Source organism: Halichoeres trimaculatus, unplaced genomic scaffold, assembly GCF_033239565.1.
Source record: "Halichoeres trimaculatus isolate MK-OKI-2021-1 unplaced genomic scaffold, fHalTri1.1 fHalTri1_scaffold_20, whole genome shotgun sequence".
NCBI lineage: Eukaryota > Metazoa > Chordata > Actinopteri > Labriformes > Labridae > Halichoeres > Halichoeres trimaculatus.
Genome location: NW_027437198.1, coordinates 24488277 through 24502877, shown reverse-complemented (window position 1 = coordinate 24502877; position 14601 = coordinate 24488277). Strand labels below are relative to the sequence as shown.

General features: G+C 40.4%; 1 protein-coding gene across 1 annotated transcript in view; it reads left to right on the top strand.

Annotated features, from left to right (window-relative positions):
- Positions 1-14601, top strand: part of svilc (supervillin c) — a 28053-nt gene that overhangs the window by 8542 nt on the left and 4910 nt on the right. The window contains 15 exon segments of the mRNA XM_074697274.1: positions 2876-3021; positions 4696-4924; positions 5001-5527; positions 5612-5732; positions 8233-8280; positions 8397-8459; positions 8834-8908; positions 9011-9127; positions 10661-10869; positions 10953-11119; positions 11197-11289; positions 11365-11501; positions 11615-11762; positions 14108-14253; positions 14347-14522. Of these exon segments, the coding sequence (XP_074553375.1) occupies positions 2876-3021; positions 4696-4924; positions 5001-5527; positions 5612-5732; positions 8233-8280; positions 8397-8459; positions 8834-8908; positions 9011-9127; positions 10661-10869; positions 10953-11119; positions 11197-11289; positions 11365-11501; positions 11615-11762; positions 14108-14253; positions 14347-14522 (2402 nt within the window).

Here is a 14601-nt window from a genome sequence, read left to right as displayed (position 1 = left end):
TGCATCCATCAAAATCATCCATCAGATCATTATCTCCTTATATCAGAGCGTTAAATCCACCTCAGCTCCTCTCTCTCTGTGTTTCTGAGCTGTTGGTGTTACTGTTGCAAAGACAAGAAACAAACAAAAACAGACAACAAGCTTAGCTTTGTGTTTCTCTCAGAGCCAGGCAACTACCGACAACAACAGTCCTGATCTCAGAGCTATATTAAAAACTAAGTCAAACCCTTGAGACGTATTCATGGATTCAAATTGTTGCTTTTTTTTGCCTCCGTCATCAGTAGCCAGAGAGATTTTTTCTTTGTGGAACCCCAAAAGATTCATAATTAAATAAATTAATACAACATTTTGAAATAAATATCAGAAAAATGTTATAACAATTTCATAAATTTTGAATTAATTTTTTTTATTTATTTTCCAAGCTTTTATAATTTTTATTTTTTTTACAAAGTTAATTTTTATTTCATAGTGTCATTTTTCAGCATAATGTCTTGGTCTGTCAATCAAAGCTCAGAGGGCAGAGCCAGTTCAGTGATCGGCTGATTCTTAACACAGACCTCGCAGCAGCATTTGCAGTATTAATACTAGAGGTCGACCGATATGGGTTTTTTGGGGGCCGATGCCGATGCCAATGCTTTCCAAATTTGGGCAGCCGATGCCGATATGCAAAGCCGATTTTTCCAATTTGATATTCAGGCCAATTGTTAAATAAATATATATTTATCACATTTTTGTGAAACGCAGCAATTTCTGAGCAACTAAAAGAAATCTATTACAAGTCGTGTCCAGTCCTGTGAACATTTATTCAGCTTTCAAAACAATGAAATGTTTTGTCTGAGTAAACACACAATGTAACAAGCAGTAGTAAACATTCACACTCTTCTTAAAATGTCAAAAAAGAAATTTAAACTTATTAATATAATTTGAACAAAAGTATGTAACGTATTCAAGTGGTTCCACAAGTTTGAGGTGCTCATCTTTTTTGTGCCTGATCAAAAATTGCGTCATTTTATACAACGGATCAAAAATCTGCTTTTTAAAAGAAAATACGGCCGATGGCCGATAGAGACAAATGTCCAAATATCGGCCCGATATATCAGCCGGCCGATATATCGGTCTACCTCTAATTAATACAAACATGGAGACTTATCACTGATGCTGAGAAGACTAAAAAAGCTAAAAAACAGAAGTGTATGACATGTTAGAAACAGAATGGCTGCAGGAGGGACGTCAGTTTCAGAGTTGATCCTCAGGTCTGCAGCCAGATCCCTCTCAAACGAATCGATCTTTAAGAATCAAGCAGAGGTCCCACCCTCTGGCTTTGATTAACATAAAAAGCTTGGAAAATAAATAAAAAGTATGAAATTGTTAAAATAATAAATAACAATAAAAAAAATCACAATTTAATGGCCATATTATTTATTTGTCTGTTATTTATCCAAAATGTTGAATTTATTTATTTATTTAATTATAAATCTTTTGGGGTTCCATAGTTCGTTGTGTTACTGTTCCTTCTACCCAGCTAAAGCTACCTCTTTATTTATCTTTGGGGATTATTCACTCACCTGTAGATTCAGTCTTTAGGGAGACAAAGCATCCAGTATTCAGCTGTGGGATCAAACATCTTAAATAAAAAAAACATGTTATTCACATAAAGAGTTCAAACACTGCAAATAATGAAATCTTATCAAGTGTTTTTTTCTTGTTATTAGTAAAAAAAGCCACATTCATCGGACCAGTCCAGAAAAATGTCTTGTTTCAAGTTGTTTAAAGACAAAAATAAGGTCTGAGTTGCCTGTAACAAGTAAAAAAAAAAAAATCTGCCAATGGAACAAGAAAGTTTGCCTGAAACTAGTATAATGTCTTAATACAAGAGACTTTTCTCTTGTTTCATTGGCAGATTTTTTTTTACTTGTTACAGGTAGTTTTGACTTCATTTTTGTCTTTAAATAACTTAAAACAAGACATTTTTCTGGACTGATCAGGTGAATGTGGCTCATATTAAGTCTAAAAAGACATTTTCTGCTGAAAAATAAGACAAAAACACTTGATGAGATTTCATTTTTTTGCAGTCTAATTGTTGAGAATAAGAGGCAAATGAAAATATCTAACAATCCACAGCAGGATAAATGCAGTAATAAGGATTAAATGTTATGGTTTGTTTATTCATGTTTTGGATCTTGAATCGCTCCGTCACCTCAGCTCCTCACCTTTCAGTCTGAGTCTCACAGTGAGCCGAGTTGAGCCAGCAGAACTCAAACCTGATCAGGCTGAGCGCTCCAACAGGTGCTGTCCCTGAACCCACAGCGAGTCTGATGAGTTTATTAAAAGAAAGAAACATTTAAAGAGCTGATAACTCTCCTCTGACTCAGCCTGAAGCTCGTTTCCTGTCTCTGTGTGAAGGATAAAATCACATGGTGGGTTTTCTCCTCCTGCAGACTTTGAGTTCAGGAGCATCAGGTGAAAACTCGGCTGACTCTGTATAACCATCAGCAACCGCAGCAGCAGCTCTGTTATAATTAGCCCGCTGCTGCGTGGAGGCAGGTCGAGGTAACTGAAGCCTGCAGAGCTCTGGTTTCACTCTGACCTGTCGGGCTGCGTTTCTATCTGCTTTATCCACCACCAGCCCCCTCCTTCCCCTCCATCTGTCCGTACAAATAGAACAGGAGACATCAGGAGAGGGACTTTTCACTGCCATTTCTGTGCTCCCCTTTATCACTTATTTAGAGCGCTGCCAGGAGCTGCTGCCAGGAGCTGCTGCCAGGAGCTGCTGCCAGGAGCTCTGCCTGACCTGAATGTCGCTCTCACCTGTGTCAAAGAAAATAAAACTACAGTCATGTGTTGTCATTAACACGTCGTTCTCCTCCTCTTTTAGGAGCTGGAGAAGTCCGCTACCCCCGAGGCCTCGGCCTTTCTGAAGCCCCGCCAAGGCAGCGTGGGTCATGAGCGCAGGGTGCGCCGTGGGAATGACCATCGCTTTCTGACTCAGCCAATCACCTGCGAGGAAATCGTGGCAATCAGGTGGAGTTGACACAGCCTCAATGCAAAAAAACAGTTGAAGAGAAACACCTTTTTTTCTAGGGTTATATGGTCCAAACAGAAGAGTTTAGTGAGCAATGCAAACTGACTTTGGTTCAGACTTCAAGTCTCAGACAGCAATTCAACTTCATTTTATAAGACACACTTTAATTTGTGATACAGTTTCATTTAATAAAGAATAAAATCAGGTGATCAGGCTTTGAAATTAGAGTTTGAGATCCATTCAGTACATTTCCTCTCCATATCTCTAAAAATAGTGGTCTGAGTACAGATGCAAGAGGTTCTGGGTAGGCTTCTGGGTTATTCGTCTGTAAGGAGAGTAAACCCAGGGTCAGATTTACTTTTAATGAATCATTGTTATGATATTTCTGTCGATAGGTGTAAATAAGAAATAAGTTACTGAAGTTAAATCTGAACTAAAACTGAAGTCTCGTGTATCAAGTTGCTTTTCAGAGCAATAAACTTCAGATCAGGGGTCTTCAAGCTGCGGTTCTGGAGCCTCATGAGGCTCTCTAACTTCTTTGCAGTGGCTCCTTGAAGCTTTAAAAAAATTTATATTTGAAATAAAAAAAGTTTTGTTTTTCTTACAGAGGGTATTGATGATTAAAGACATTGACGCTATATTAAATTATGCCTTAACGATCTGTGAAAAAAATTTGTATTACATCTTGCAACAAAGTTTTCAAATTTCTTTTAAATTCTGAAATTTTTTAAAACTTTTTGCTGATTTTTGGGATTACTTTTTTTATTTTGTTCAAATAAAGAAAAAAAATCCTTTTTAAAATTTTGCTATTTTTTTTTTTTTGCAAATTTTTGTAATTTCAATTTTTTTCAACATTTTGTTCAAATAAAGAAGAAATATCTTTTTTTAATTTTGCAATTTTTTAAAAATTCATTGTTTTTTAATTTCAGCAAATTTTGGAAATTCATTTTTTTTATTTTGGCAAGTTTTTGCAAATTATATATATTCAATTTTTTTTTCAATTTTGCACATTTTTACATTTTTTGTAAATGTTGCAAATTTTTTATATTGTTGCATATTTTTTAAATTACAACTTTTTTTGCAACTTTATTATAATCTGGCTTTTTTTTGAAAATGAAAACTTTTGGGATTTTTTTGCAAATTTTTGCACATTTTTAAAATGTATTTTTTTTAAGAAACATTAAGTAAATTAATGACATTTATGACATTACATTTTTTTTCATTTTTTTTAGAAAATGAAAATTTATTAAATTAAAAAACTACGACATCAAATGTAGAATTTTATTAACACAAAAACTTCTTGTTTAGATAATTATTTACTAGATTTTTTTTAAATGTGTACAATTCCTTTTTTAAAAAAAACATTTAGCAAATTTATGAAATTAATGACATTACAATTTTTTTCAATAAAAAAAAATCCAAATTGTGTACATAATATATACAATTTCATAAACACAAAAAACTTCTGGTTTTGATAATTATTTACTAGATTTTTACTATGTACAGAATTTTTTATGCACTTTTTGTCCTTTGTGGCTCCTGAAAGACTTTAATCCGGGTGAGCTGAGGCTAAATGTAAGAAAATAAAGCTCGCAGACCCCTGCTGTAGATGGATGTACTGAGCTTCGAAAGCTGTCAGCCGTTTCTCTAAATGTTCCCATGTCCCCCCACAGCGTCCCAAAACCAGCCCCCCCAGTGGAGCCCCAGCCCGTGCAGGCTGAGTCCGTGGAGGATGACGATGAGAGCTGTAAGATGAGCATGAGTGAGAAGCTCGCCCTCTTCAACAAACTGTCTCTGCCGGGGAGGCAGGGGGGTGACTCTGCTGACGGAGCCCCAGAGAGACGGAGGCAGAAAGGCGCTCGGTACCGCACGCAGCCCATCACTGTGGAGGAGGTCAACCTGGTGAGAGGAGGACACTGAATCTACACATTCATCTCTACTTTATTTCAGTGATAACATCAGGATTTTCTCTCCTCAGCTCCAGAAAGGCCCCGTCCAGCTCCCCGTCTTCAGTTTGTCCCCTCATCTGCACGACAGACAGCAGGCCTCTTCCGTCAACCTCAAACCCAGCGAGCTCCGCCTCTCCCAGCCCAGACTGGACGCAGGTCGTATGCCGTCAGAGTTCAGTGGCGCCGCTCAGGAGGGGCTGCACCGCTACGACTCGGAGCCCGGCTTGAGAGGGATCTTGAAGAAGAGCTGCAGGACGGAGGGTGGTCGCACAGACGCGGCGCTCAGACATGTACATAATGGTGGAGGCTGCGAAGAGGCCGAGACACCGGGGAGGGTGGAGTGCACAGACCTCCAGGAGACCCCTAAACCGCCGCCACGAGAGAGACGAGCAGCTCCGGGTGTGGAGACTGCTGCTCCGTGGAGGCAGAGGGCACGAAACAGGAGGGAGACCATCGCCTGTGCCCCGATCAGAGCGTTAGCAGAGCAGGACGGCCTCCAGGAGGAGCAGCTGACTCCTGCTGGAGGAAACAACCCAGAGACAAACAGCAGAGCTCAGTGGGTATCAGGGATGCTCCTTTCAGCTTCACACAGCTTTAGTCCTCATTTCTTATCTGATTTTTTATTTTAAAACTTCTCCAGGAGGCTTCAGAGTGAGGAGAGAAGTTTTCAGAAGATAAATGAAGAAACTGCAGCGATGGGACGCGTTCAGGTGACACCAGCGGACAAACTGCAGGAGACGACCGACCGCAGCTCGTCTAAGGTAAACACAGCTTTGGTTAAAGCCAATCACATGGCAGCAACTCAACATATTTAGGCATGTAGACATGGTCAAGACGATCTGTTGCAGCTCAAATTGAGCATCAGAATGAGGAAGAAAGGTGATTTAAGGGACTTTGAACGTGGCATGGTTGTTGGTCTGAGTATTTCAGAAACTGCTGATCTACTGGGATTTTAACCCACAACCATCTCTAGGGTTTACAGAGAATGGTCCCAAAAAGAGAAAGCGTGGGACAAAATGCCTTGTTGATGCCAGAGGTCAGAGGAGAATGGACAGACTGGTTGGAGCTGATAGAAAGGCAACAGTAACTCAAATAACCACTGGTTACAACCGAGGTCTGCAGAAGAGCATCTCTGAACACACAACACGTCCAACCTTGAGGCAGATGGGCTACAGCAGCAGAAGACCACACCGGGTGACCCTCCTGTCAGCTAAGAACAGGAAACTGAGGCTACAATTCACACAGCAACACCAAAACTGGACCATAGAAGATTGGAAAAACGTTGCCTGGTCTGATGAGTCTGGATTTCTGCTCCACATTCAGATGGTAGGGTCAGAATTTGGCGTCAACAACATGAAAGCATGGATCCATCCTGCCTTGTATCAACGGTTCAGGCTGCTGCTGCTGGTGTAATGGTGTGGGGGATCTTTTCTTGGCTCACTTTGGGCCCCTTAGCACCAACTGAGCATGGTTTAAAGTCCACAGCCTACCTGAGTGTTGTTGCTGACCATGTCCATCCCTTTATGAGCACAGTGTACCCATCTTCTGATGGCTACTTCCAGCAGGATAACGCTCCATGTCATAAAGCTGGAATCATCTCAGACTGCTTTCTTCAACATGACAATGAGTTCCCTGTACTCAAATGTCCTCCACAGTCCCCAGATCTCAATCCAATAGAGCACCTTTGGGATGTGGTGGAACGGGAGATTCTCATCATGGATGTTCAGACGACAAATCTGCAGCAACTGTGTGATGCTATCATATCAATATGGACCAAACTCTCTGAGGAATGTTTCCAGGACCTTGTTGAATCTATGCCACCAAGGATTAAGGCAGTGCTGAAGGCAAAAGGGGGTCCAACCTGGGACTAGCAAGGTCTACCTAATGAAGTCCATTAACCCTAAAATACTCAACCATTAATATTCTGATTTGGTGCAGGTCTCTGGACATAGTTTTTTTAGGTCTTTTATCATGAACCAGGTCTTAGACTCAGCAGTAAGTGTAATATCTTTCCACTGGCTGATCTCCTCTATCCACTCACTGCTGTTTCACAAACCTTTAACCTATAAAGTTAGAAATATGTGTTTTTTGGTGGTTAACTCCCACTCATTGGTTGACGAACCATTATACTCTGCAGTGCTTCTGCACTCAAGTTGGGCACCCATCCGCCATTGTTAATAAACAAATAATCACTTAATAGAAACTAATTTGTTTTGACGTCAGTATGAGGACAGACTTGTGACTGCATCATAACAATGCTCTACTGCTCTGGGTTAAATTAAATTAGGGATAGACTGATTATTGGCCTGGCCGATTATTGGGGCCTATATTTGACATTTTGAAGCATATCGGCATCAGCCTCTTTTTTTTAATCCAATGGACGATAAGAAACAAATTTAAAACTGTGTTGTTGCAGCTCCGATGCAGCTGCTCCACTGTCACTACTCAGTCCCCACAGTACCATCTGATTGGTTACAAGCAGAGCCATGGCTTGGGAAACAGCCAATCAGCAGTGAAGTTATTACAGTTATTGCAGTTATACTGAAATTTTGGAAAACTTTATTTAATGTAGAAAACTTTTGCTATTTATTTTTTAAGTTTTCATTTAACTTTATAAAACATGCTGCTAAGCCTGGGAGCTGTTTGATACACTCATGCTTAGAGGTATTTGAATGAAGTTAAGTGTTGGAGGTTGTATTGTTCAAAATTTTGACACAAGTATTTTTATTTTGACTGCAAATTAATGTTGGCTTCAAATATCGGTTATCGGCCTCCTTGACTACAAATAATCGGTATCGGCTCCAAAAAATCCACATCAGTCTATCTCTAAATTAAATCAACGTACCAAAACATCAGCTACAACCAAACTCTGTCACCTCATTAGTAGTAAAAACATGATCTACAATCATCTCATATCCTCAAATTAAAGGTGGATAAAGGGGGAAAAATGATCCACTCGTCTCTAAATTCTGCAGAATCAACACTTCGATCCACAGCAGAAAGGTCGTTGGGTTCACTCTGCTTCCTTCTTTTAATCCAGACGGCGAGGAAAGAGGCGGAGGATAGATGGCGTATTTGTCGTTCCAGTGAAACCAGAGATGCAGCATCTCTTAGCAACAGCTCTGTGTATCAGTTTTTATTTACTGTCTCTGAACAACACCAGGAATGTAAACAGACGTTTATCCTTTGACCTTTGACCTCAGCTGTCCCACTGTGTGGATTCATCTAAATGTTGTTCTTATTTTAATTGTCTCTGTGTAGGAGGAGACAGATGCTGCTCCTGTAGAGAAAACCAACCCTCAGTGCTGGGTAAGTCTCTGACCTTGAGGCCTCCCAACACGCTCATCTCCATTATTTATCTCCATTACTAATTCTCCAACCGCTTCAGCCGTCTTCTTTCTCTCCTAACTCCTCTTCTCTCGCAGGAGCCCGTCTTTGCCTCTGTCTTTTCTAGCAGTACGCCCCAATATGTCATGTGTTTCAACCAGGTAATAGTCCGATCCACTGCACGGCGGGTTTAACGGCTGCTGTTTTTGGTTGCAGTGTTGTGAATGGAGTGGAAAGTTTCACGGATCACGTCAGAGATCACTAACAAGTTGTTTTTATAGAAGTGAAGTGTTTTTCTTTTATTACCCCTGCTGTGGAGGAGGCAGGTTTTATGAGCTGTACTCCAGGCAGTCACCAGGGGGAGCTCTAAAGCATTTTGACTTCATTCCAGGGAAGCTGTCGTGTCGTTCATGTTGTTACAGTCAAAGTTTGGACTGAAGTGTTGTTTCTATATCCTTTTCCTCATTTTGCACGTCTGCCCTCACCCCTCCAAACCTCACCCCTCACCATCCGTCTCATCTTTGTTTTTCTTCAGACCAATCTTTCCTTCGAGGCCCAGGAAGTCTCCTCTCCCACCAAGAACCCGACGCAGCCCCAGTGGAGACAGAAGGTGACGCAGGCTGGTATTACGTTTACGTCTTTTAATGTTCTTGGATCTGGATCACTGAGGAGCTCATCTGTATCTCGTGTTAACTCGTCTGCGTTCATGCAGGCTAAGGGAGCCGAGGATGATCTCCAGGTGGAGAAGGTCAAAGCAACGAGCCCTCAGCTGGAGATAAACGCCACGGTTACATCTTCGTGCACGGATGAAGGTGAGAGCAGCGTGATGATTCTCTGAATATAGAGTGAACAGCGTGGCTTTGTCATTTACCATTGTACAGTTTTGAGCCCAAAATTCCCCCGTAACAGGCGCCGCCATTGGCAGCCAGAGTCTGAGCAGTAGAGACTGTGAGGGATTCTGGGAAAATCTGGTGGAGCCAGGTTACAAAAATTATAAATATATATATATATATATATATTTTTTTCTTTCAAGAGTCTTAACACTTGTTGACTCTACCTCCCGACATTTATATATATATACATATATATATATATATATATATATATATATATATATATATATATATATATATATATATATATATATATATATATATATATATATATATATATATATATATATATATTTATATATATATATACATATATATATATATATAGATATAGATTTTTTTTTTTCTTTCAAGAGTTAAACATTTGTTGACTCTACCTCTCGACATTAATATATATATATATATATATATATATATATATATATATATATATATATATATATATATATATATATATATATATATATATATATATTTTTTTTTTTTTTTTCTTTCAAGAGTCTAAACACTTGTTGACTCTACCTCCCGACATTTATATATATATATATAAATATATAGATTTATATATATATATATATATATATATATATATATATATATATATATATATATATATATATATATATATATATATATATATATATATATATGAAATGACAGAAATCATATTTTTTGTCTTGCGAGAGTGTAATCTCTTATTGACCATATGTCCTGTCATGTTAAAAAATTTTCTCTTTTTCCATTGGCAGATTTTTTTTTATGTGTCAGATGTATTTTTTGTCTTTAAATGGCTTGAAACAAGACATTTTTTTGGACTGGTCAGGTGAATGTGCCTTATATCAAGTATAATAAGACATTTTTGTACATAAAATTGGACAAAAACACTTGATAAGATTTCAGATTTTGCAGTGAAGACAGTGAAATAAAGACATTCTGGCATCCCACTGATCGTCGCTAAGATCACATCTCAGATCTTTCAGCCATATTTTTTCTGAGTGGGGTCAGGGAAGAGGTATGCGTTGTAGATCACAGAAGTTTGTCAGAATCAGTCCCACAGATTTTCGTTTGTCTCCTTTCAGAGAGTAAATAAAGTGATGAATCTGTCGTTCCTGAAATCTCTTTGTTGCACGATTTAAAGAAATTACGTCCATGTGTGACTGATTTAAGGTGGATGTTTGAGTGCGTGTGTCTCTAATCAGCGTGTGGCTCCACCTCACCGTGTACTATGGACCGATCAGAGGGTGGTGGTCTCAGAGCTTATCTCCCAGTGTCTGTTCACAGCCAGGTCTCAGTCTGATTGAATCACACGTTCATCTACGTCACACTGTATATAAACTCTGAATTAAGCTCAGAGAGACAGCTGGGCCTGACTTAAAGGTTTTTATTGTCCCGATGCAGTCTGAAGGTACAGTCATCAGATCTTCCTCTCACATGAGGCGGTTCAGTCTGCAGGTTTTTGACTGTTTGACACCTGTTCTTCCTTTTCAGAAGCTCAGGAGACGTCACCATCAGTGCATCCTCCTGGAGCGAAGGAGGAGACGCCTGATGAGGAATCAAACGATGGTTTTTACAGACATGACTCGCCTCCTTCTGCCTGTGCTCCTCCACCGTGTGAAGACGTCCCCGCCGCAGAGAGTGAGCAGGACCTGGACGTCCTCTGTCAGACCAACACGCCCATGTGAGTCTGCTGAGTCAGCTCTCGTTTTTATTAGTCTCTAAGCTTCTTGAGTGCTCATCTCTGTGATGCGTGTGTGCATTCAGGCTGACCTCGTCTGTGGCAGAGCATCGCCGCTCTGTGCGTCCGTCACGCCGCACTCAAGGCTCCAGAAACCCTCTGAGAGCCCTGGCGGCGAGGGAGGACGTCAGGCAGGACTTCATGGCAGAGCGAGCCAACACGGCGCCGGAGGAGAGGATGCAAACAGAAAACAGTCAGTGCGGTTTATTTCAAGTCAAGCGTTTCTTCTTCTTCTTCTGCTTCTTCAGCTTCTCTTCTCTTCCTCCTCAGAGTCCAAAAACTCAGATTCACATCGCAGCCAATCAGAGGACTCCGTCGCTGCTTTCCCCGCCTTCAGCAGCCTGATGCTCATCCACATCAAAGGTCAGGAAAGATTCAGCTCAGTTCAGGATTTCTTTGAGTGCAGGTGTTGGTGTTGACGGCTCTCTTTGTGGACAGGAAGGCGGGATGTCCAGGTGCGTCTGGTGGAGCCCTCGGTGCGCTCTCTGAACAGTGGAGACTGCTTCCTGCTGGTCACTCCGCAGCACTGCATCCTGTGGAGCGGAGAGTTCGCAAATGAGCAAGAAAAAGCAAAGGTAGCAGGATAGTGGGAGATGTTTTTGCCGTGAAGCATCTTTATGAGTAAATTGGGGATCAGACGTTTTGTTTTGTTAAATCCAGTCATGTCTGTTTTTCTCTCTGACACCAGGCGTCTGAGCTGGCGTCCTTCATCCACAGTCACACAGATCTCGGCTGTCAGGCTCCGAACATCGTCCACCTGGAGGAGGGTCTGAACTGTGACAGCAACCTGTCCGCAGACTTCTGGAGCCTCCTGGGAGGACGGACACAATACAGAGGTTAGAGGCTGAATTAAAGTGACACATACATAGAAACATGGAACAAAAAAATAACTAGAAACTAGAATAATGTCTTAATGCAAGAAATTTTTCTCTTGCTCCATTGGCAGATTTTTTTAAACTTTATAAGCAATTCAGACCTCATTTTTGTCCTTAAACAACCAGAAATAAGACATTTTTCTGGACAGGTGAGGAAAATGTGGCTCATATTGGTCCTCATTCGTCAAACATGTTTACGCCTAAAAAATGGGTGTACACTCCTTTCCATGTACAGATCAGCAAGTTTCATGTTAGTGGGCAGCGTGGTGCAGTGAGGGAAATCCATCTGTGGAGGAGAGTTGTAAGATCATATGACCACAAAGCATTTTCAGAAATAAAAACTGATGTTCTTGGATTAATAATGAGATCCTTGAATAAGAGATGACACCAAGAATGTTTCTAACATTTCACTCTTTTTCCACCAATCTGTGAAATACTTCACTATGAAAGAGCAGCACGAGCTGTCAGCTGATTCCTCTGTAACAAAATGTTTCCTTAATCCGTTTACTTTAAAAAACTAGAAAATATAAGAAAAAATAGAGATGCTGTTAACCATTTTTAATACACTCCCATAGGGATGTCCCGATATCACATTTTCACTTCTGATACGATACCGATACTGCAGCATTGAGTATTGGCCGATACCGATATTAATCCGATATGATATCAGCATTAAACATGCAAACTTTCATTACTTATTTTGTAGTATGTCTGTCATGTTAGAAAAGGCTTGATTAAGTGATTTTATTCAAACAAAGAACAGTAGTCAGCAACAGTATGAGGAAAAACTGACCCATTTATTATTAACCAATGGGTAACAGAAATTTTAACATTAAACATAAAAAATACTAGTAATTGAATAAAATAAAGAATAAATTAGAAAACCCAGAAAATAACCCAAATAAATCAAATAAAAACAGCAGGAGCAGAGTCTGGAATGAACTGCTTATATCTGAGATTTTAGATGCATTCCGATACGATACCGATATTTGTTTTTTTGCTGATATCGGACCGATATCCGATATCAATATCGGACTGGGACACCTCTACACTCCCATGTTCATGATAATGTCTCTGCAGAGAACATTCAGAGGACGCTGGATCAAACTTTTAGCCCGGATTTTTCCAAGAGAGCTGCATTGATTACAGTGAACTGTGTGTGAAAAAGTGACTAGTTATAAACAGGAGACGTTCATTTACATGAAATCAAAACCTATGCGCTTGTCTCGTGGTATAAATTAGGGCTGAACAATTTATCGTTTTCAGATCGAAATCGCAATTTTAGACAATGCAATTTTGAGATCGCCAAAGCAGCAATTTTTTTGCAGTGCTCCTGACTGACTCAGGATCTGTTGTGTCAAGTATTATACACATTCTGTTTTACAAATTTGTCAACAATCTATATGTTAAAAGTGCTGGTAAGCAGGTCAACAACACAAAGCCTCTGTTTAGGAGTAGAAGTTGATGAAAACAGATTATTATCATCTACTATTGATGATTAAAAAATTGTGAATTGCAATATCTGCCAGAAAAATTAGATCTTTTCCTAAAATTGTTCAGCCCTACATGTGAATATCCCAAAGCTTGATTTGAAGAAAATGGTGAATCGAAATGAAATCACAATATCTGCCAGAAAAATCGCAATTCAGTCTTTTCTTAAAATCGTTCAGCCCTAGTATGAATAATCATTAAACACAGGTCTACCTGTGCGTAACTGCGCACGATCGACACACTTCAGCTCCACTCCCTCCTCAGTCTGTGACAGGTTCAAGGCTGTGTAAATTAAATGTTTAAAACTGTATTTTTACTTTGTCACATCCATGCTGCTGACGTCTGCAGTGATTTCCTTGAAGACAAGTTTTCTCTAACAAGCTTTAATGCCACTTTTTCTTACCGCCAGACACGGCGTCATTTCCTCTCTAGCTCTGTCCCTATGGCGTTGTCGATTACCAGCATGGAGAAGTTCTCTTTTTCCCGTAGCGTGTCTCTCCATGTTGTAATTTCCGTGGGTTTGACCAGATGAACCTTGAATATTTAGGGGCGTGTTATGTATATTACGATTGTTTTCAGCCGCCACATTTATCAACAGCTGATCAGGCGTACGCCGTGATTGGCCCTGATACGCACATTTCATAAATCACACGTGAGCGTTGCCGTAAACTCATTTTTACACCCAGTTTGATAAATGAGGGCCAGTAAGTCTAAAAAGACATTTTCTACTGAAAATCAGAGAAAATCACTTGATCAGATTTCAGTTTTCTGTAGTGTGTCAGACTGACTGTGCAGCATCTCTCTGCTCTCCTCAGGAGCCGGTGCAGAAGAGGAGGACGAGCTCTTTGAACGAGGCGTCTCAGAGTCAAACTGTGTGTACAGGCTGGTGGAGAACAGACTGGTGCCCCATGAACAGGCCTGGGCCTCCATCCCCAGCGTGTCCCTGCTGGGCTCAGACGAGGTCTGACACCTGTTCTGGTTTTCCTCTCTGGATTATTCCTCCTTTATCGTCCCTTTCAGGTCGGCTCTAACTCCTCTGTGTTCGTCCGTCCAGGCCTTGGTGTTTGATTTCGGCAGTGAGGTGTACCTGTGGACCGGGCGGGATGTTTCTCCCAGCAGGAGGAGCGTTTCTCTGCAGCTGACTCACCAAGTGTGGGCTGGAGCGTACGACTACAGCAACTGTCGAGTCAATCCGCTGGATCCCACGCAGAGTAACCCTGGCATGCCGCTGTGAGTTCACACGGAGCAGCTTTTAGTCCAAACTTCACTGAGTTAAATCACAGCACATGGATGGCAGAGCTCATTACAG